Source organism: Urocitellus parryii, chromosome 8 (assembly GCF_045843805.1).
Source record: "Urocitellus parryii isolate mUroPar1 chromosome 8, mUroPar1.hap1, whole genome shotgun sequence".
Classification (NCBI taxonomy): Eukaryota; Metazoa; Chordata; class Mammalia; order Rodentia; family Sciuridae; genus Urocitellus; species Urocitellus parryii.
Window position 1 is genome coordinate 15,158,799 of NC_135538.1, and position 23,703 is coordinate 15,182,501.

The window sequence follows — 23,703 nt, forward strand, 5'->3', positions numbered from 1 at the left end:
TGTTGTGTCTGCCGAGAACTAAGAAATAAATATTAAAAATTCTCTCTCTACCTCTCTCTCTATCCCCTCTCTCTCTAAAAAAAAAAAATAAATAAAAAAAAATAAAATAAAGTTTTAGCTGACTTTTTGAATTTTATAGATATACAATCATACTATATATAAACAGTGAAAAAGTCTTCTCATTCTCCTCACTATTGATACGTTTTTATTGTACCTGCTCAATTCCAGTGGCTGGAACTTATAAAGTAATGATCAATCACAGTGTTGATTAAAAGTATTCCTCTCATATCTCTAAATACATCAAGTGTGTCCAGAAGGCTATATTGCTCATGGGGATGCTGTTGATTTTTGCTTTTTAATTTTATTTAAAATTTTCTACTGCATGAGGTGTATCATTCCATTTATTTATTTATTTTTAAATATTTTTTAATTGTAGATGGACACAATACCTTTGTTTTCTTTTTATGTTGTACTGAGAATTGAACCCAGTACCTCACACATGCAAGGCAAGTACTCTACCACTGAACTACAACCCCAGTCCCCATTTATTTATTTTATTTGTTCTTTTTAGATAGGCATAGACAGAAGAGAGTATTTTGATATATTATACGTACATAGAGTATAACTTATTCTAATCAGGATCCCATTCTTTGATACCTCTTTTCCAAAAGTTACTTTTCATTACTTTGTAATTAATACAGCTCTTTTAAACAACAAGTAGTTTTTTTTTAAAAAAAATTATTGCTATAATGTCAATATGAATAGTACTAAAGCATTAATGGTGAAAATATTTAAACATTTATTGCTGCAACTAGAACAGGCTTGCAAGTTTTAGAAAGCCCCACAACAATCTGCTTGTCCCATTTACCAAAAAAGATGTGAACAGTAGGTGTGGTGGTGCATGCCTGTGATACTGGTTACCCAGGAGCTTAAGGCAAGAGGATTGCAAGTTCAAGGACAGACTTGGCAACTTAGTGAGACCCTGTTTCAAAATAAACAGGTCTGGAGGTGCAGTTCAGTGGTAGAGATAAGGCCCTGGGTTCCATCCCTAGTACTGCAAAAAATGTGTGTGTGGGGGGGAGTAAATAAATCCACATAAAGAGCCACTAAATTACTCTATTTTGGCTAGTTTCCCAATACTCCTTGCTTAAAATTCTGTTTTCTTTGAATACGAATATCATTATACCAAACACTGCAAAAAACTCAGAAACCACCTCATGTAATTGTAATTTTCTGTACTATAGCTTATATAGGGAGAAAGTAATTTGACTCTTTTTTCAGGACACAGGCTAAATGTTCTTGGCTATGATGGGGTAAAATAGCAGTTGTACAATGTAATGCTAAAAGTCATTGTGCAACAGATTTTTAAAAAATTCCTTAAAAAGCCTATGCATTTTGTGAATTGCAAAACAAGTTTAACCTCTGGACTTCATTTTAAAATTATTTTATGTTAACTTTCATAGCACTAATCTCTGCGTGACAATGTTTTGACAAGGATCTTATTTGAACTCCATGTTTTATGATGATAAGCAGAACACTCTGAGTACATTGCTTAGTGTATACATAAATCACAGGCAGGGATGGGCTGAATAGCTCACTGAAAATAAATTTGCATTTTATAGTACATAAAGAAACGGTCAAGGTCAGGTTAGACATTCCTAAATTTCAAAACTTCTTTCAAAACTTTTTTTGCTTTTTTATTTAACTATTCTTTAAAATAATTGAATTACTGCTTCAACAAACTATGTTGCAAACATGCTTATGCTCACCATAAAAGCCTGGTGGCCATTTAGACACACTGTAGATTAGTCATTCAGTTACCTGCTGTGTACTATTTGTTTTTCATCACGCAAACACTTATTTAGTGCCTATTATATGCAATGCAGAGGGCTTCCTGAGGAGAGAATGGAATGAAAGGGAAGACTGAGGGGTGGTTAGCACAGCAGGGCAGACAGGGTTGGGGGCTCAGGGTTGGGTTCAAATCCCTGCTCCCCTGGCTCTGGCTGCCTGTCTTTGAGCAAACATCTCACTCTGATGCTTGGTCTTCTATCTGGACAATGAGGGTCCTTCTGATCACTACTTCCTAGAGCTGTTACAACGATGAAATGAGTCAGCACACAAATCCCCAAGCAGGCGCTGACAGACAGCAAGTCCCCAGGAAGGAAAGTGAACTCCTTACTCTCAGCAAAGATGCAGGGGCCCATGTCTGTCATCCACATAAGGCCTTTCTGGTAGGCCACGGTGTTTTGTGCCGTTTTCCAGATGGGAGAACTGGGGCATGGAAGGGTTGTCACATCTCCATGGAGTGGGTAGCATCATGGGGGCACAAATGGTGGTCTCAGGGATGGAGAAGAGTTATGGCCAATTGACAGGTGGGACCAGGGACACTGCACATCTTACAGCACGCAGGACAGTCCCACAGAGAGTCAGCCTGTGACACAGGTGGCCTTTCCAGGAGATTGGCTAGGAGTTGAAAAACAGCCCAGCGCGATGGCACACACCTGTCATCTCAGCTACCTGGGAGGCTGAGGGAGGTTGAGGCAGGAAGATCACAAGTTTGAGACCAGCTGCGCAACTTAATGAGACCCTGTCTCAAAATAAAAAATGAAAAGTGCTGAGGATGTGGCATCTCTGGGTTGAATCCTCAGTATTAGGGGGGACAAAAGAAGAAAAAAAAAAAAACAGTAAGGCAAATACATTTAAAAAAATTGCTCAATTAAGTTCTGCATTATTGACCGGCATTCATTAATGTAAATAAATTTAGAGGAATAATCAGATGTTACATGATAGGGATCTATGGACTTGACAAGATTGGCTAAAAGTAACATACACTAAATGACTTAGCTACTGCAGTTTTCAAAAAGTTTCCAATTTCACTATCCTTGGCAGTGACAGTCTTCCTCAGAAAAGGATTCAAACATTTTGATTAGCATTCCTTTTGGCACCAAGAATATATTTGAGGTGTTAAATATACCAAGTAAGTTTAAGATGGTCCTAGATGCCTCTGTATGAGGACACTCCAAATAGTGTTAGTAGTATTTTCTGTAGTCATTGATCTGATCATTCTAAAAGCTTTGTTAACAAAACAAAAAGCAAAACAAAAAGAGGCTAGGGGTGCACTTGCCTAGCATGCACGAGACCCTGGGTTTAATATCTAGCACTGAAAAAGAGGTATAAAAATTGTGTGCATACTGATATTTACTTGAAAGAGTTATCTGTGAAGGTTCATCTGGGAAGTATCGCTCCTTTGTAACTTGAAGTGCAATGGTAGCTGGCATCCATCTGTACAGCTTGTGCCAACGTCCATGCTTTATCCAGCACCACTGTGCATCAGGTAGATATTGGAGAAACTGAGGTTTTGTTAAGTGACCAAACCAAGGTCACAGACAGCACACGGTCAAGAGTAATTCAAACCCAAGTGACTGGAGCCTGCAACCTAATATGCTTAGCAGCTCTGAAGCAAATGATCTCTATCATCCAGATTCTTATTGCATTAAAGTAGAAAATGACCAAGAAATTATATTAGCATCAGAATTACCCCAAATATTATTCTAATATAGTTCCCCTGAAGTTTTGAAAGATCAGGTTATAAAAGTTATACGTACCTAGTTTTTAATTGTATTTTATGAAATATTTGATACAAAAGAATATGTGTAAGGTAGCAGCAATTAGAAATTATGTCATCAAAATTACACATCAATATATGTAAGGTAGCAGCAATTAGAAATTATGTAAGCATAATGAGTAATTTCAGAGGGGAGGCAGAGATGTGGGACCAGAGAGAACCCTAAACTCTAATAGTTAAGATCCTAAAAAACCCATGGAGAAAAATAAATAGAAGCTAGGCCTCTAATTTGTTCTTGTTATTTTATCACAATAAAGGGGAGGGAGGAAGGAAGCTTGGTAATTATTTGACATTTGTTTTATATTTTTTTCTGAAAATCAATTCTAAAAAACTGCTACCATGATATACTACTTCTATTGAGCCAGGCTGCAAAATCTCAGTTCCCATCATCCTGACAAGTGAAGATTCCTTCTTCTCATGTCATTAATACCTTTGGATGAGTTTCATATTTAATATGCACATTAGCAAATCCAAATGGGTCCCCCTTGCCTCTATTCAAGAGATAAACTGAAGGCATTCCAGGTAAAGAAATTTTATTCAGAGAATCTTGCAAAAATGGAAAAGTAAATGGACAATGTAGAATCTGACCATAAAATTAAAGCCATTCTTTTCTATTTTTGGCACTAGGGATTGAACACAGGAGGGCCACGCCCCCAGCCCTACGTTCTTTTCAAACTTACAAGTGAACTTTCATGACAAAAAGTCAGAACTAGACTCTTAACAGTTCCTAGCATGGACATGAGGTAGCTAAACTGAGACTTTTGTTTTGTGGGAAAGCCTATGTCACTGCTGAAGCTCAGCAGCAACAGGTAGAGAGCTAGAGTGAGAAGATGCTTGGAACACCTAGAAAAAGAACTGACTACGTCTATATAAGCCTAGGACACTGCAGGACCTGGCACGTGGGGAACAATGTTCCTAGCTGAACACAGATTCTAAGATGATGCGGAGGCCTAAAGATAAGAGGTAACATTTTGTAAGAGAATGTAAAAGATTATTTCTGTGATTCCTCCAAAGTGGAAATCGTAAGAGAACAGGGAAGAAAAGGTACAATAAACCTATTTAAAAGATAAACCACACATGGGAGAAGAAGCATGTAACAGCAAAATACTCACATTTGGAATATATGAAAGATTTCTGAGTTCATAAGAAAATGATAAACAGTACAATAGAAAATAGACAATTCATGAATGCCTGGAAATGCCCATGAATGTTTCATCTTACAACCATAAAGAACTATAATTTCACTACAATTGGATTGGAGCCAAAACAAAACAAACACCCTAATGATACAAATTTTGGGAAAAAAATGTGAAGAAACTGGAAATGCCATAACAATTGGTGGCAATATGAATTGCTACTACTAGGGGAACAGTTTGGCTCGTCCATTCAGCTGATGCTGAGCATACTTTCTCACTTCCCAAAGCTCACGCCTCACCATCCACTCTGAAAACCTTTCACATATCTTCTCAGAGACACAGACAAGAATGTTCCTGAAGCGTCACTGATAACAGCAGTCACTGGAAGACTATCAAAGCCCCTCAACAAACCAGGACAAACTATCTCCATGCAAAGGAAACTGCACTGCAGGCAAGGCAAGGCAGCTTCATCACAGTGACAGGCATCCATGCAAAAATGTAGTGCTCAACAAAAAAACCAACTTACACAGAGTGGGGTTGGCAACTACAGCCTACAGGACCAATCCAGCCTGCCTCCTGGGTTTGTATCACCTGAAATTTTTTTTTTCACATTTTAAAAATTAAAAAAATAAAAAATAATAATAATAATTCATCATGTATTAAAACTATAAAATTTAAATGTCAGGGTCCATAAATAGAATGTATTAGAACACAGTCACACCCATTCATAAGCAAAAACTAGCTAATGAATGTATGTTTTATCTGGCTGATTCCTAATTGAGTATTTGTGACAGAGACTTTTTGACCCACAAAGCATAAAATATTTACTTGACCTTTACAGAAAAAGTTTGCTGACCCTTGTGATAGAACAATAAGATACAAAAACGTTGAATATCTGTGGTTCCCAAATTATGCACAGAGGTGTCATGAGGCACTGGAGTGAACTCAGAGGACCTGTGGGACATTTTACTTTTCTTTTTTTTGGCAATGGGGACTGAACCCAGGGGTCCTTTACTTATGAGCTATATCCCTGGTACTTGTTTTTTATTTTAAAATTTGAGAAAGGCCCTCACTAAGTTGCTGAGGCTAACTAACATTTTACTTTCTAGAGGGCGATACAGCAATAGTGGACACTCATTGGACACTGCAAGTCCTACTACTCTGAGGTGGTTGACCGAGTCGACATTAGTGCCTTTTCAATGACAATGTACATTTTCAAAGTTAAATTTGAAGCAGTCACTACAGTTAAAAGCAAGACCTATGTGAAAATCAATGTTGAACAGGAAATTAGGTTGTGGGTGTGGACAGTTTCCCAGGGTCAGGGGGTTGTTAGTGCCCACCAAGAACACGTCTCGTTAATGAGGGATGGTGGTTATTTAAGAATAGATTTATGGGGGCTGGGGATGTGGCTCAAGCGGTAGCGCGCTCGCCTAGCATGCGTGCGGCCCGGGTTCGATCCCCAGCACCACATACCAACAAAGATGTTGTGTCGGCCGAGAACTAAAAAATAAATATTAAAAAAATTCTCTCTCTCTCTCTCTCTAAAAAAAAAAAAAAAAAAAAAAAAAAAGAATAGATTTATGTTTTTTCCTTTTAGTTTTCAGACAGCTACTAAGTTGTTAGGACACAAATAACCATTAATTTGTTTGGATCTAACTACTACTTACTCAACGGAGGAGTTAGATATTTCTTTTGACTTGGGTGGCTGTCAAAACAAACAAACAAAGAAACAAACAAAAAACCCACTAAGTCACTAAGGGTATCATAAACAGATGTTTGGAAACCTTTGTTGTAGATCTTTGTTCACACATATGTGATAAGAGAATAAACGTACACTCAGGAGTAACACCAATGTATCAAAAACAATATGCCTTCAAATCTTTTTTTCCCCCCATTATGGGGGTGGGGAAAAGAAATAGGATCAGAGAAGTGTCTTAGTTCATTTTCTGTTGCTATAACAGAATACCTAAGCCTGAGTGACTTACAAGTTAAAGGGGTTTATTTTGGCTCCAGGCTCTGGAAGTCCTGAGCTTGGCACCAGCATCCTCTTCACCTGTGACGTGGGCCTCGTGGCAGAAAGCAGAAAGGCAAGCACATGCACAAAGAGGCAAGACTGAGAGTAGCCTTGTGGTAACACACCCAGTCCCTCAAGAGTGGGGACCGACTCCTGTGGTACAGCGTGAGGCTATTCATGAGTGCTCCACACCCCTGACCCAAACACCTCCCTTGAGGCTCCACCTCCCAGCCTCAACCTGAGGTCCGGTGGGGCCAGACCATGTTAAAGCAGGGAGGCTCACGGGAACGACATCTTTAATCTCTTATTTCTTAAAACAAACAAACAAACAAGACAAAGAGCAAAACAACAACAAAAACAAAGCCCCAAAGCTCTAAAGGACACGTAGCAATATATTGAATTTTTGATGAAGCTGAATGGCAGGAACATAGGTATTTGTATTTTAACTAATATACATTCTCAAATAGTGTACAACCAGAAAAATTCCCTTAAATTTTTTTTTTTTTTTAAGGGCCAAGGAGAAGCTGTTTGAAGAAAAGACAAAGTACAGTAGGCAGAACAGAAGCCAGTACAGAGCGTGAGGGAAGAATGAGATTTGGCACCGAGGACAGAAATCGACTTGGGACAACATGGACCGGCCTCCCATAGGGTGGGCTTTCCTGAACACAGGGTTAAAGGCACCACCTGTGAAGAGCGGTTCCCTAAGCAGGCACAGACCTCCAGCCAGGCTCTCTAATAGGCCACCACTTATCCTTGATGCAATTGTATGATTACCCCCCCCCCAAAAAAAAAAGAAAAAAAAAAGGAAGTTATCATAACAAAGCGGAGCCCAGGCTGAGATCAGCGTGTTTAAATAACGTCAGACGGAGGCCCTGGAGCATTCAAGCTCACAAATTGGAAGATTGTTTGCGCTCAGATTTTTTTCTTTGGTACCAGGGATTGAACCTAGAAGTGCTTAACCACTTAGTCACCTCCCCAGCTGTTTTTTTAATTTTTTATTATGAGCCAGGGTGTCACTATGTTGTTCAGGGCCTTGCTAAGTTGCCCAGGCTTGCTTCCAACTGTGATCCTCCTGCCTCAGCCTCTGAATCACTGGGATTATAGGCATGCACCACTGCGCACGGCTCAGATTTTTTTAAAAGGGCAGATGAAAATACAGTTTAGTTTGGTCTGATTTTCTTCTACAAAAATGAAGGATTATTTAAAATGTCATGGCCTCTGCTGTACCATCTGTAAGATGGGGATAATAACTGACCCCCACAAGACTTGGGAGTAAATGAGAAGACGTGAGGGCCTTGGCATAGGCCTGGTGCCCCAGAAAACGGGTGTGGATAGTGAGTGACTAGGCCTGGTTCCCAGCCCTACTGAGCATTCCTTGGCACTGCTGTGCTCATTCATGAGATCTCCAAATCCTAATCCTGAAACATTCGAGGCAGGGCTCCGGCATGCTCTGTGGGCGCTGGTCTGGCACCTCTCTGCTGCACGTGTGTCGGTGCCCATGCACCAGGCAGCACCCGGGCACACAGCCAGATCTGGGTAACTCCCTGTGGAGGGCAAAAAGGCTTGCGACCATCGAGGTGGCTTCCTGACAAGCACTTTTGGATGAGGGTGACTGATGTTGAATGTGGATGGGGCACTGAAGGCCACCTGAGCCCAGATCACAGGACAGTGAATAAGATCACGTGACATCATGAGGCCAGAGCCATATACCCACAGCTCTTTATCTTTCCTGAGTCACGGTGCCCTTTGAGAATCTAATGAGCACTATGGAGTCTTTCTCTTCTTTAAAACAATAAGCCCTCAGGCACACATGTGCAAGCCAGTATTTAATTATGGGAGGGGGCTGTAGACTCCCTAAGTCTATCCACAGATCCCTATTGGCTGTGACTGTCACTAACGACCCCTGGCTATGAGGATGTACAAGTGTATACTCATAGGAAAACAGGAATCAAAACCGATTAAGAGAGTAGAAAACAAATTTCAAAAATCCAAGGTTCAATGGGCTGGGATGTAGCTCTGTAGCAAAGCGCTTGCCTAACATGTGCAAAGCCCCAGGTTCCATTCCCAGCACTGAAACACACACACACACACACACAGTTCATGTGTAAGTTTGAAATTCACACAGTTTAAATATGAAATAATGGTTAAAAAATCCAAAACTTATCACCAGGTGCAGTGGTGCACACCTGTAATTCCGGTGGCTCAGAAGGCTGAGGCATGAGGATCAAAAGTCCAAAGCCAGCCTCAGCAAAAGTGAGGCACTAAGCAACTCAGTGAGACCCTGTCTCTAAATAAAATAGGGTTGGCTCAGTGGTTGAGTGGCCCTGAGTTCAATTTCTGGTACCAAAAAAAAAAAAAAAAGAAAAAAAAATCCAAAAAGTCAATGTTGTCTTTCTTTTACTTTGCTTGTATTGTTCTTTGAAAAAATAACACACAATTAGGTCTGCATTTTTAGTAGGAGAGGGAGGTTAGGTAGACTCGTGTGAGGACTGGTGACTCGTGAACAGCCATTATGGTGACCGCAGCTCTTTTCCAAAAATTCATTTTTGTGAAGCATTTTGCTCTAGTCTGACAAATGCATGCAGTTAATTAAATAAACGCTACTCTCAAATCTAAATGGACTATTGATTCCATTATCTTAGAATAATTATTCAGAGTAGACAAAATAATTTCATCCTTTTATGTGTTGGGATAGAACTAAAAATTGGACTAAACGTGCCTCAGCAAAACCAGCAATATGGAGGAAATTCTGCCTAGGAGACGCCAGCTCCTCCTGTCTATTATCTTTGCAAATGTTTCCTCCCAATCTGTCAACCTGCCTTTTTACCTTGTATCCTTCTCCATGCAGAGTATATTTTATTGGCATCCAAATTATCAATCTTTTTCTTAACAGATCTTCCCTACCATGAGGTCAGAAAGACAATCTCTGATAAACAACAGTTTTTAAAGGGATATAAATTCCTCCTGAGACTTCTGATAAGCTTTATGCCTACTGCATTTGATGTCTGTGGAAGCATGTCAAAATGGGCCTCTAGTGGTCTCTATTTTATTTCAGATGCCAAAACGATGTCAATTGCTCACATGCAAAAGGATAATGCTAGCTGATCTAGCAGGATCTGCAAAGAACCTGTCTGAAAATAGATTTTGCATCCTTCAGCCCAACAGTTAACCTTAGAACCTGGGAAAGAACATCTTCAAAGAAAATCATACAATGTGCCAAATATATGTGCCAAATGCAAATCCCAAACCCCAAACCCCTTCCCACCAGCCAGAGGAAGGATAGGAGCTGCTTCTCCCTCTCCTCCAGGCGGTAAGGGCAGCTTTAGAAGACCATCACCCATCTCCTGGCAGAGATCAAAGGTCTGCAGTGCTTGGAGATCAGAAGTAGATGAAGCAGTGCAATTGTCTAAAGGGGATACTGGCCACAGTGTGGGGGTCTTTGGCTAGAAGAGGCTGGGTGGGTACCACCAATGCCAAAGCTTCAAACCTGCAAGGGCTAGGGCAGCCTGAGAGAAGACATGGGTGACAGAAGTTGCTACCTTCTTCCTTCTGTCAGGAGGACTAAAGTGGCAAAGGGAAGGAGCTTAAATTTGAATGAAATTTGGAGGCTTTAGTTTTTATATGATACCTTGTTTACTAGAATGTCACTATTCTTGTGACTGAAAGTGAGAAGAATAAAAAAAAAAAATTAGGGGGATCAAACAGCACCAGAGAGTGAGAGAGAACTATCATACACTTCACCCCAGCAGGGAAGAACCACCACCCTGCTCCACTGCAGGCCTGAGCAGGCAGAGGGGGAGAGACTGAGTCTCTTGACCACACCCTGTTCCTGCTGTTCCACATGCAGGCTTGGGGCAGATGTGCCAATGGAAAGTAGCATAGATGTACTTTGTGAGAGCACCACAGGGCTAGTGTCTTGTAGTCTGAGCAGGTTTATATAAATAACATATTTATACATAATAGACCAGGATTTTTAGACATTAAAAGTGGTATAAAAAGAGCTACTAATATACCCATGTGCATAGCAACATTGTTCATAACAGCCAAGAGGTGGAAGCAACATTTTCAAATGCCCACCGATGAACGAATAGAGAAAGGGTGGTAAATAATTAAGTGGATTTTTTTCCAACCTTACAAAAGGAAATTCTGACGCATACTATGAACTGGATGAAACTTGAGGACATTCTGCTAAGTAAATAAGCCAGTCACAGGAGGACAAAAAATGCCTGATTTCACATACATGGAACACTTGGAGGAGTCAAATCCATAGACAGAAGGTAGAATGCTGGATGCCAGGAGCTGGGAGGAGGAAGGATGAGGAATGTTTAACAGGCACAGGATTCAGGTTTGGTAGAGGAAAGGAGTTCCGGAGATGGTTGTGCAACAATGTGAATGTACCTCACTGCTGAACTGTGCATTTTAAAATGGTTAAGGTTAAGGTAAATTTATATAATGTATAATTTACAATTAAAAATAAAATCATTGTCTTCCTCAAATAAGTAAAAATGGGGAAAACAGTTATCAATGAGGAGTAGCCAAGAATTATGGGGTGCTGTCCTGAGACTAGGTGTGCATAGTCTCATGTAACCCTCCTTTTAAACCTAGGAGGCAAGTCTTCTTAAAAGCCCCATGGCACAGATAAGGAAACCAAGGCACAGGAGGGTTAACTTGTCTAAGTTCATAAGACTTGGAAGTGGTTGAGCCAGGTACTCTGACTCTAGAGTTCAGATTCCAAGTCCTTAGACAAGTTCACTGGCACTCCCACTTACAGCCTCTCACACTAGAAGGAAGGCATCAGGGAAATCACTAGCATTGTAGCTGACATTTACATAGTTTCCTGTTTTACAAATCACTTTCTCACCGGCTATTACTTATTAAAGTACTGTAACTAAGTGTTCTCTTTTTTTCTAAAGAGGAAACTGAGCCTAGGGAAGTAAAATTAGTTGCTTCAAGAGTCACACTACGGAGTGGGGGCTCTGATCCTATATATATATATATATTTTGGTAGTTGGGATTGAAGTCAGGAGGGTTTTACCAGAGTTACATCCCCAGTCCATTTCATTTATTTATTTATTTTTAAATTTTGAGACAGGGTCTCACCGAATTGCTGAGGCTGGCCTTGATCTTGCAATCCTCCTTCCTCTCTGGAGTCACTGGGATTATAGGCATGCACCACCACACCTACCAAATCCCATAGCTTTCTCTGGGTTCTTGGCCTCCTACCCCTATCAACTCCTCATCTGGTCCAACTTCTCATTTAGCAGACAAGAATGCACATAAGAAGCACACCCAGAATCAATGGCTTGCCAAGGTCAAACAAACAGCCAGCATGCTTTGCATACATCCTCAGGTACCTTTAAAGATATTCTGCCAAGATGATACATATTCTATAAATATGTGTTTGATGAAGTGAGCACGCGGGCAAGGCAGAGAGCTCTGTCAGCACAGCACAGAGTGCTTACTACTACAAGCTCTTTTATTTGCAGTCGATGCACCAGAACCACTACTTCACTTAGGGCCCAGTTTTTCAGTGCTGCCCTTCCCCAGCCTCTTGGTCCATTAGCTCTACAATATGCGTGATCAATCGAGCAAATCCATTTAGACAGCGTGTCTGGCCACTCAAGCAGTGGATTTGGTACTAAAGCAGCGTGATTGCTGTATTATACAGACCTTGAGGAATGGACTTACATAAATCTCACTTGATCTTGACTTCCTATCTCTAAAGAATTCTTAAAACAAGTCTTGACCCTAAATGAACTTAATGATGTCGGAACTTAAAAGTGCAAAGTTAGTTTTTCTGTCCAGCATACTTTTTTTTTTTTTTAATAGTAAAATACCTCTCTTCTGAGTTGAGATAAGGCCTATGGTTAAGTGTGAATGAAGCACCTGCTATACTCCATCCAGGTCCCATATGTGGTGAGGGAGACTTACTGGCTGCCATGTGCGTACTTGCCAATTAACTCCTCATATGTCAGATTGAGTGCCTGTCCATGAATCCTAGTTTGTTTTGTTTTCTCACAGCCTTACTATCATGGTGAGGACTGGGGCTGGCACTGCCTGGGCAAACTATAGCAGGTGCCCCTTAAGGACAAAAAGTCTGCAGACCTCTTGGATCAAACTCCAAAGGCTACTGGTTGGGCATCTATCTCCTTGTTGTTAGGTCACAAAAACACACCAGGATTCCAGGAAAAGAGCGATTTCAATGTGTTGGTCCTATTGTTACTACAGTAGGTTCACAGTACACGCCATGAGGGCAGTGGCTAGGTCTGCTTTGCTTACCTCTAGATCCCAGCTCTGAACAGCATGCTTTGTACCTGGTAGGTTCTCAACAAACATTTGTTGCAAGGCTAAATAACTTCATTAAGTTTCTATCAAACTTTATAGGCTTATGGAAACTAAATGACATTATTTAGTCACCCACCTAACCTTATGAATTTGACAGAAATGGTAATTAGCACCATTTTTCTGAAGACAAAATTCAGGCTCTGTGTCATTTACAATGTGCCTAAGGTCACTCACTTGACAAGCATTAGAGTGTATATTCAAAAGCATGCGTAGGAGACCTCAGAACCTACAGTTCAACCACGACATAATTTTACTATGTAGGCTTTTCCAACTCTGAGATCACTATGAAAAGTGGGTCTTCAAGGACAGATTTCCCAGTCGTTATCTTTTAACATCAACATTTTACAACAACAAAATTGAAAAGCAACGATTTACCTACGAATCCTTCTTCACCAACCAGTTTCAGGGCAATTTTGTCAGCTAACACTGAAGAGTTGCCGTGGGCGATGTTAGCAAAGGGGCCGGCATGCACAAACACAGGTGTCCCCTGCAGAGGAGAACAAGGTGAGACCCCCGAAGGCAAATGGAAGAAGGGAACCAAGATCATTCTGGGGCACACAAGGTGGGACAGACGGTTAGGTGTTTTCATGATTCAAGTCATTCTGTCTTTTTCTACATTGTTATCTTCAATGCACAAAATCTTTCAAAAATGAGTTTCAACTCCCTGATTCACTCAAAAGACCAAATTTCTAATGTATTCTAGAACACAGTTACTCTACATTTAATGCTGAACCAGGGGCAGAAAGCTATAACACAGCCACTTCCTACTATAATTTTGATAAGCTACTGTTTGCTATCTCAGTGACCAGGAAATTAACAGTTTACCTTACTTCACACTGCTCTGCATCGTATTTTTTGAAAGAATAGAATAAAACTCTAATGAACTAAGAGACTTTTAAATTTTTTCCAGTTAAGAAATTAGTCAACTCAAGAGAAATCTAAAGTAAGCATAAAAAAAAAAAAATCAAAACAATTAATGAATGGCGGGAATCACCGTAGGCTACCTACAGAAAGATTAAGTTTAGGCTGCTTTTATTTTCATAGTAAAGTTGTTTTCTGATTTTTAAAAGTTCTGTTAAGCCTTTCTCACGGTTTAATCATCTATGTTCGAAACACAGTAACTACTAAGACAACTGAAGTAAAGAAAAATTGCACTCATAGTAAAAATGTCAGAGTAAAAAAGACAATAAAAAAGGGTTCCACTAAAAATTTTAGATTTTAATTATTTAAGACAAAATCTGTTAGTATGTTCATTTTAAATGATTTTATTTTCCTTTATTGATAAAAATGGACTTTAGCCTTTAATGCACTAGAATTTATCCTTGTGCATTAAAGTGTTCGGGTTTTACTCTGAGCCCAGCCAGGGCCCTGATGGTCTGTGCATATGATAGCTTCGCTCCACCTGTGAAAATACAGGCTACCCTCTGCTGACACCGGGGAAGGCAGGGAGCAATGTGGGAGGCTGGGGGCTGAGAGCCATGGAAAATTCCCATGAACCGTGACGGGCTGTTGGCAGAACACAGTTCAAAGCTGAGGACGCTGAACAGCGGCAGGAAGAAGGTTAGTGAGAGAAAAATCATCTCTGAGAATAAGAGAGAGTTCCTCAAAACCACTAAGTGATTCCCTATTTCTTTATTTTTCCTCGTGATGTTCCCAGGAGGGAGAATGAGATAGGGCCCCAAGAAGTGCACAGCACTGTATGTGAAACAAAGCCAGGGCTATAAAACCCAGGTGTACAGGTTTATAGATAAGTATGTAGGCTTACTGCCGACATCTCCACCTAACAATCCACAATTGCTCACTTCTATCTAAATAAACCTTTTTTCTTTTCCTTTTTTCTTTCTTCTTCTTCTTCTTTTTTTTTAATGTGTGGTACTGGGGATTTAACTCAGTGATATTCTACCACTGAGCTACCTCCCCAGCTCTTTTTATTTTTATTTATTTATTTTAAAGAGAGAGAGAGAGAGAGAGAGAGAGAGAGAGAGAGAGAGAGAGAGAGAGGGAGGGAGGGAGAGGGGAGAGAATTTTTTTTTAATATTTATTTTTTAGTTTTTGGCAGACACAACATCTTTGTTTGTATGTGGTGCTGAGGATCGAACCCGGGCCGCACGCATGCCAGGCGAGCGAGCTACCGCTTGAGCCACATCCCCAGCCCAGCTCCTTTTATTTTTGAGACAGGATCTCGTTAAATTGCTTGTGTTGGTCTTGAATTTGAGATCCTTGTGCCTCAGCCTCCTGAGGCTGGGGTTATAGTTGTGTGCCACTGTGCCCAGCTAGATAAGACCTTTAGGTGCTCTGAAAAATGCATTTTTATAAAGACCCCAAAGTCCCCATCACCTCCTATTCTTGCTGGTCTGAGCACATTGTTGCCTATGGTTAGCAAGAGGAGTTGGCCAAGTTTAACAAGGACAAGGTCACAGGCTCCATCCTTGGATGGGCAGCTGGCCTCCCTCTACAGACTGCAACCTCACCACAGCCATCTGTCTGAGAAGCACTAGGGCCCTGGTCTCTAGGGGACACAGGTGACAGGGTATGATCGAATCAGCATAAACATTGCTTTTCCTGGGAAGACCACTCCAACCAGATCTAATACAACTTACAGTAGGAAAGGACTTTTAAACTGTCAAATCTTTCTTATTTTCTAAGTTACATAACTAACCTACAAAATTGCAAAAGCATTTTGTATTTAGAAATATTACTTTTAATTGACAGCAGTTTTATGTCTTTATGGGGCACACTGTGATATTTTGATACACATAGTAGAATGATACTGCAGTTAGGCTTTGGAAAGTCCCCCAAAGGCCCATGGGTTAAAGGCTTGGTGTCCAACTTGGCACTCTGGGGGTCTACTGGAAGTTTACAGTCATGAGTAGAGTCTCCTTGAAGGGATTGTGGGACCCTGACCTCTCTCTCTCTGAGTTCTGACCATTTGTGGAATGCAAATATCTACTCTGCCCTGCACTCTCACCATGGTGTGCTGCCTCCCCAGAGGCTCCAAAACCAAAAGGGCAAACTCACATCATGGACTGAAACCTCTAAAACTGTGAGCCAAACCGGGCTTTGGTCTTTATACATTGATCATCTCAACTATTTCTCATAGTAATGAACAGCAAGCAAATTTATTTTCTATGAAGCTCATCACATATCCATCACCTTACATATTTATCAGTGAGCACATATAAAATCTATTCTTTGGGCAACTTTGAAAAATATAATGCATTATTATGAACTATGGTCACCTTGCTGTGCAACATATCCTAAGAACTTATTCCTCCTGTCTGACCGGAACTTTGTAGAGTGTGGCCAAGATCTTCCCACTCCCTCTCACCCTCCAGCCCCCAAGAACCACCCTTCTATTCTCCACTTTGCAAAATCATGTTATAGTTTTGTATAAATAAATGTGGTTCTAGCTAGAAACTATAGAACCAGATAATGTGTGAGCACATGCAAGAAAAGGCTAACCTCTTCTTTGCATGAGAAACTAAAGTCGCAGAGAAGCTAAGGGAATTCTTCAAGGCCACACAGGGGATGGATGATTAAATCAAGACTAAGGCTCTGGTTCTGAAACTCCCAGTATGGGGACTGAATGAAAAAATTATTAAAACAGCATTGTTAGACATTCAGACCCAGGGATACATATACATTCAATGATGGGTGTAGCTGTAAAATACAGTACTCTTGAGTTCAATTCAGGGTCTAAAACAAGCTATGTCTAATTCAAAGGTATAAAAATATTTTGAGTTCGGTCTTTTGTTTTCTATAGAACACTTAGAAAAGTAAAACAGGAGCTATCTTAGCTTTTCATTATGAAAAAAACTATGAACTATCTCTATAACACACTTTCCAAACATTTTATGAGATTGACACTTCAAATAGTTGGCTGCTTACCAACTACTTATCTTCTGGCAACCTATGGAGAGGTGGCCCTTGATAAACTGCTATGGGACTAACAATCATGTGTGTTCAACAGGGAGTACTGGAGATTATCCCAACCACGTGGTGCTGGTTTCTGTAGGATGCTGGAGTTAGGGCGTCATGGGGGCTTCCACCAAGATTAAAAAGGAAAGCCCGGGAGGCCAAAGTGTGGCGGGTTGGCATCGCTGCAGGCAGCCCCTGAGAGAGCGATGCACAAAGATGTGAGAAGGAAGACAAGCTGCAGTGGAGACCCCCAAGATGAAGAGATGCCAGTGTAGAGGAACTTCTGCAGAGGAAAGTTGCAGAATCAAGCAGCAACAGGCCAAGAGAGAGGCCATGCAGACTGCAACCAGCAAGGTCAGAGACAGAGGTACACATGTCATTTGGAGGGACCATTATGTTATGTGCCCCAGATGCTGGACTTGGAGCTACAGGACTTGTTTGTCTGCCTGGATTTTGTTCTAGCTTTGGCCCCATCCTTTCTTTCTATGCCCCTATTTCTCCCTTGTGGAATGCAAATATCTACTCTGTGCCATGACACATGGGACACATGGAACTTGCTTTTGATCTTTACAGGGGAAAGCACCAAGAGTTTGCCTTGAGTCTCAGATGAGATGTTGGATTTGGACTTCTGGGCAATACTGGGACTCTTGAGACTATGAGGACTCTTGGAGAGGGACTAAGTGTATTTTGCACTGTGAGATGGCCATGAGCTTTTGGGGGCCAGGGGTGGAATGTTATGGTATAGATATGAGGCATCCCCCAAAAGCTGATGAGTTAGACAATATAAGAAGGTTCAGAGGTGAAATGACTAGATTATGAGCACTGTCACCTAACTGGTGGATTAATCTACTGACATGTGTTGACTGAGTGTAACTAAAGGCAGATGGAGTGTAGCTGGGAAAGTAGGTCACTGGGGCTGTGCTTTGGGGGCTTATATTTTGTCCCTGGTAAGTGGGGCACTCTCTCCCGCCTCCTCCCGCCCTGCTTCCTGGTTGCCATGTCCAGAGCTGCTTCCATCCATCACGCCCTTCTGCTGGGACCTGCATGACCTCAGGTCCAAAGCCACGGAGTTGCTCGACCATGCACAGAACCTCTGAAACTGCGAGCCAAAATAAACTTTTCCTCCTCTAGTTGTTCATGTCAGGTCTTCTGATCACAGTGATGTGAAGCTAACTAAAACACTGAGAATCAAAGGTCCTATTTTCTATTTAAGTTTGGAAAGCATTTTTCCCACCCAAGTGGGAAAAAAAGGTCCCATCTTTATAACTGTCCCTACAGGTCTGAAATTCCAGGTTCAGCAGATTCAGAACAAGAGTCAGGTCCTCAAAAGCTCAGGAATGGGCAGAGGAGCCAGAGAAGGAGATAGAAGAAAAGCCAGCGAGAAGGTCCAGGAGCCAGAGAAATGGGTGCTTCAGAAGGAGGATGTGGGCAGCTGGGTCAAGCCTGGGGAGGATCAGTTAAGAAAAGGACAGAGATAGGAAGACTTGGTCAGAAGGAGGGAGAGGTGACCTTGACAAATGCTGTGAGGGGAGGTGGAAGCTGAGGTCAGAAGAGGTGGAAGCTCCCGTATCAGATAAGACATGGACATAAGGAATACGACTGCTCCAATCCTCTGCCCCCTTAGCTGAGTGTGGATACAGGGTTGCAGGAGGCTCTAGGATGGTTTGCTAGGTTTTAAACAGCCCACTCCAGGGCATGTGTGCACGCTGGTGAGATGATCAGGAGAGAGGGAGGAAGGACTCAGATGTGGTGGGGAGAGGCCTCAGCCCCTGCAGACCCTACTCTGCATTCATCCCAGGTGTCACTGAACAGGTGGGCAAGGAGGCACACAGGTGCATACCCCACAGCACCTGCCCCTTCATTCGCTCTGATGTTCCTTCCTCAGCCCTTGCCTCCAACTCACAGGCCGGGTGTCTACTCCAGGTCTCCTGTCTGCCTGCCCACCACGGCGGAGGCTCTGAGGACAGGTACTCTGTACTGTTCCCTGATGTGTCCCAAGCACCTGCTAAGAACTGGTCCATGTTATGTGTTAAATAAATAGTCTTCACAGTACCCCTGTCTGTTGTCGCCTGCCCCCATTTGCACTGGAAGAAAATAGGTTGAGATATTAAATAACTTGCCCCAGGTCACAGCTGCAAATGGCAGGGCGTCCATTCAAACTCAGCTTCATACCAGCTGAATGAATGGATGGGTTTCCACTGTGATCCCCAACATTCTTGCCCTCTGGTCACCTCCACCTCCCTTTTCCACTGCAGCTTGAAAACAAATACCCCATCTGCACCTCTGATGAGGCAAATTTTCTCCCAACTCCAAGCCTAGTGACATCTGCAGGGAGCCAGAAATCACCACGGTGGAAATTTTTACACCACGGTGACTGGCAAATGATACAGAGGAGAGATTTTTCTGCCCCAGAGAGCTGTCTGTGAAAATACTTACCCACACCACCAGGTCCCCCACCCAAGCCCACCCTCGAACTTGTGTTCTGCTCAACCTGACCTGCATGCTGCCTCCTTATTTGGGTTCAAATCCTGGGGTCTAATTAGCTAGGAGGAAGGAATTAGACAATTGCTAAACCAGATGAGTGACTGGAAAACTAGATTCAAATAGACACTCTCATTATGAAAAAATTCAGTGTGGTAAAGACAGGACAAAAAATTCAGTTCAATATTTTTGTACCAGAGTTCAAAAGCCGTATCTCATAAAAGCCAAGCAAGCACAGCACAGTTTCTTAGAAAACACTTCTCAGCATTTATCATTCTATGAGAAAAAATAAGCAAACCAACCACAAAATCCAAAACCCAGTGATTATGAAGGATTAAATTAAGGAAAGAAACCAAAGGCAAAACAGAAAACAACATGCCAATGCACCTGCGCAACCTACTGAAAATTAAGGCAGAGATCAGCTTCCCAAGTTTCCACTCTGATCCTTAAGCCAAGATTTGAATCATATCTAAGAATCTATAAATTCACTTTTATCTTTTTTTTTTTTTTTTCCCAGTGATCAAGAAGCTCTTTGGATGCTCCTTGCTTGGTCCATGGTGGCTGGCCACGCTCACGTTCCACAGTGACATCCAGGCAATTCAATTAAGGCGAATGCTATAAACAGTTACCATGAAAAGAAAATCACTTACTTCCAGGGTCTGCATCAGATTTGGTTTTATCGCATCTTTCATCAAAACTGTCAAAGCACCTGTCACCCCCTACAAGAGAGAAAAAAATCATGTAGATTACAGACAAAAGACCTTCAGGCAATGTTGAATCTCTTGGCTGTTTCTCCCCAGCCTGCTTTCAAGGTGGGCATTCCTAGGCTGCCCTCACCCCTGGGCTGTGGGGGACATGGCACTTCGGCTTCTGTCCACCTCTCCCCCACCAGGGCCAAGAATGGGTGGCAGCCAACCCGCGATGTGAAGAGTGTGAGGACCCAGGAGTCCTTGATCTTCCCAAACCCTCCTTGATGGCATTTAAGAGGCTTCCCAGGCAAAACACCGCTCAAGCCACCTCCAAGTGCTTTTTGGCGATTGAGGCATATTCTGTTTTCATTACCAAAGGCTTTACTATGGCCTGAAGAAATAAGAAGTGAAGCCAGGCTCCAGGCTATGACAGAGTGGGAACAGGAGAGGGCAAGGGAAATGGCTATGGGCCCAGGCTAGGGACACCCTGTAAGCCCTGACCCATAGGAGGTGCCCCCGAAAGGCTCCTGGCTCTCTAGAGTGACACAATGCCATCTTCACACAAAGAGAGGCTGCTTCCTTTCACCCTAGGAAGCGTCCCCCCAGCCCCCTTTAGAAGGAAGGAAGCAAACCAGGGGTGAAGCCTGAGAATTAGCAGGGAAAGTGCCCAAGAATGTCACCAGTCTACAATTTTATTTTAAATGAAATGCTACCATTTATTTCTTTTTCCAGAAAAAAAAAAAAAAATCCCTTCTCTCCTTGCTAAAGACCCCGGACAGGATCGTGCTTTCTTCAGCACACCAGTCAGCAGTTATTGGGTGAGGCAACCGCGTGAGCCAAGGCCTGGTGAAGTAGCTCTGAAGAAAAACAAAAAATAAGGTGCCACTCCTTGCTGGGCACAGGACACACACAGCAGCACTTCACCACGTCCGATGATAGGACGCCGAGGTGCCAGAATCCAGAGAATCCGCACCACTCCAGAGCGCAGTACGTTCTCCCTCTGCTTCTATGGCCAAACACCTTATTTCTCTCCTGTGTGATCAGTTTCTATTTTTATAATCATCGTTTAAGATTTATAAGAAACCAATCCATTTTCTCCCTCACCATGGAAATATATATCACAAGAAATGTAACCACCCCCCTCATGAACACAGGAAGACGGCAAGGACTCACAGACATTCCTCTTCTGTTTGGAACAGGCGGGAGGAGAGCAGGAGTTTGCCTACATTTGACACGCTCTCCTGGCATGGACGTGACAGCCCCATCAATCCAGATCAAGAGACTAAGGGAGGAAGGGGGCTGACCTTTCTACATCTGTGAAAATGGTAGGAAGAGTCTGGACATCCTCTTCCAGGGTATCTCAGAATTAAAGATCTGGAAGAAACTTCCTGAACTCCACCTTCCAATGTCTACCTATGACCGATGATCAAATGCTCCAATTGGATGAAGCACAATTTAAAGAAATCATGCACTTTTTGCAAACGAGATACCCAAAAGAACTGTAAAAGGCTATGCTTTGGATTTGGTCTGAATCTGGGGTATTTTAGCGCTCTTGAACATAAATTAAAGAAACACTATTTGAGGATTAAGATTCAAACTACAACTGACATATTTGTTATTACCCAAGATTAAAAAGATACAGAGAAATATATTTATACAGACACTGGTTACAGATAGTGAACTTTTGGTAATTTTTTAAAAAATGGCATTTTTTTCAGCACCCTGAATTTGGGTTCCCTCTGTAAGCTGTCTACTACGTACTCCACGGGGCTGCTGATGTAAACACGTGTATTCTACCTGACAAGATCTACCAGATGAGTCACTCGGGATTCGTTTCTTTGAAAGTAGCCCAAAAGTCTTCAAGGCACTTTGGCAAAAGATTCAAATTACACCCTAGGACCTTGGAATTAATGAATAAAATATTCCTTTGCCTGTCTCTTTCCACAACTCTTTTTCAAGAGTCAGTCTGCATTTGAAATTCCCCGCGTCTGTGACTCCACCTGTGGGGAAGCTTCCGTGGACAAGAATGGCGTTGAATAGACCCGTGCCACCCCCACGCCCTGCGAGACAGGGGCAGGCAAGGAAACCGCTGCGGCACTGCTGGGGTTCACGTTAGCAGGGGGAACAGGAGAAAGGAGATTGGGCAAACGGGAACAGGCAGGAGGAGTCAGCGGGGAGCCATGAGGCTATGAGAGCTTTACAGAAAGCATCGCTCCACTCAGAAGAGAGGTCGGAAGAGTAAGGTTGAGCAAGCTGAGATGTGCTTTTAAAACAAGACACAACGTTAACAAGCTGGGGAGCAGGCTGGTGCCGAGAATGTGCCAGTTTTAACTTTATCTTCCCACTGCAGAACCACTTACTTGCCCTCGATTTAAAAGGCAGGTACATATGGTGAATTTTTTATAAGCCCCCAACCGCTGGGGAATGACCTCACCCTACCCTAGGCAGAAACAGGGATCAAGATTTGCAAAAATGGAAGTGAATTCGATGTGTTTTGGTTGCCGCCATGTAGTCGTGTGATAAATGCTCATGAGAGCACTGTGGAGCTGGGAGGCCAAAAACCTGGGTGCAGAAGCTTTCTGCACCCCATTACATGAGGAAGAACCTCCATTCTTTTTTTGGGGGGGTACTGGGGATTGAACTCAGGGGTACTCAACCACTGAGCCACATCTCCAGCCCTATTTTGTATTTTATTTAGAGACAGGGTCTCACTGAGATGCTAAGCACCTTGCTGTTGCTGAGGCTGGCTTTGAACTCGCTATCCTCCTGTCTCAGCCTCCCGAGACACTGGGATTACAGGTGTGGGCCACTGTGCCTGGCCAGAATCTCCGTTGTTTGGATGGAGAATGAGCTCTCTGAGTCATACTCACCAAGTCGTCTGCTGTTACGGGCTGCCCGTTTTTGTCACTGGCCACCACCATTCTCCCCAGCCGCTCCTTCATGTCCTTAAGGCTGTCAGTCAGGGCCAGCACTGCCATGATCTCACTGGCCACCGCAATGTCAAACTGCGCCTAAATAGGCCAAAGCAAAGGTCGTGGTCAGCTGCAGAGCCATCAGGATGGCTGTGTCCACAGGGCACTGGACTTCAGCAAGTTGGAGGCCATCCTCAGTGGCCGTGCTCACACACGTAGCAGTTTTCTGAGTGTGCAGAGCATACAAGGTCTTGTGCTTGGCGCATCTAGGGTAGCCTCCCTGGCATGACCGCGCTGTCACTGTACTATTGAGCCAGGATTTGGCTATGGGGACTGTTAGACCTACTCACAGCACCATGTGTTTGGCTACTGGACTCAGACTTGAAATTAAGTTTTAAATTAAGTTTTAAAGTCATTACCCATCTACCGTGTGTCTCCACCACCCAGGCTGGAAGTACCATGAAGGCAGGGGTCAATAGGTGAAACCCAGTAGGTGCTCAATGCATGCTGACTGAATTAATGAACAGCCGACTAGCTACCTCCACTGTCTAGGAAGCTACATTTGTCTGTCCAGTAAAGAGAT

General features: G+C 42.5%; 1 protein-coding gene across 2 annotated transcripts in view; it reads right to left on the reverse strand.

The window, feature by feature from the left end:
- Positions 1–23,703, reverse strand: part of Mthfd1l (methylenetetrahydrofolate dehydrogenase (NADP+ dependent) 1 like) — a 188,460-nt gene that overhangs the window by 98,410 nt on the left and 66,347 nt on the right. For both annotated transcript variants that reach the window (XM_026399935.2, XM_026399934.2), the window contains exons 18-20: positions 23,079–23,219; positions 20,170–20,238; positions 13,496–13,607 (exon numbers count right to left, since the gene is read on the reverse strand). In XM_026399935.2, the coding sequence (XP_026255720.1) occupies positions 13,496–13,607; positions 20,170–20,238; positions 23,079–23,219 (322 nt within the window). The remainder of the gene's footprint in view (positions 1–13,495; positions 13,608–20,169; positions 20,239–23,078; positions 23,220–23,703) is intronic.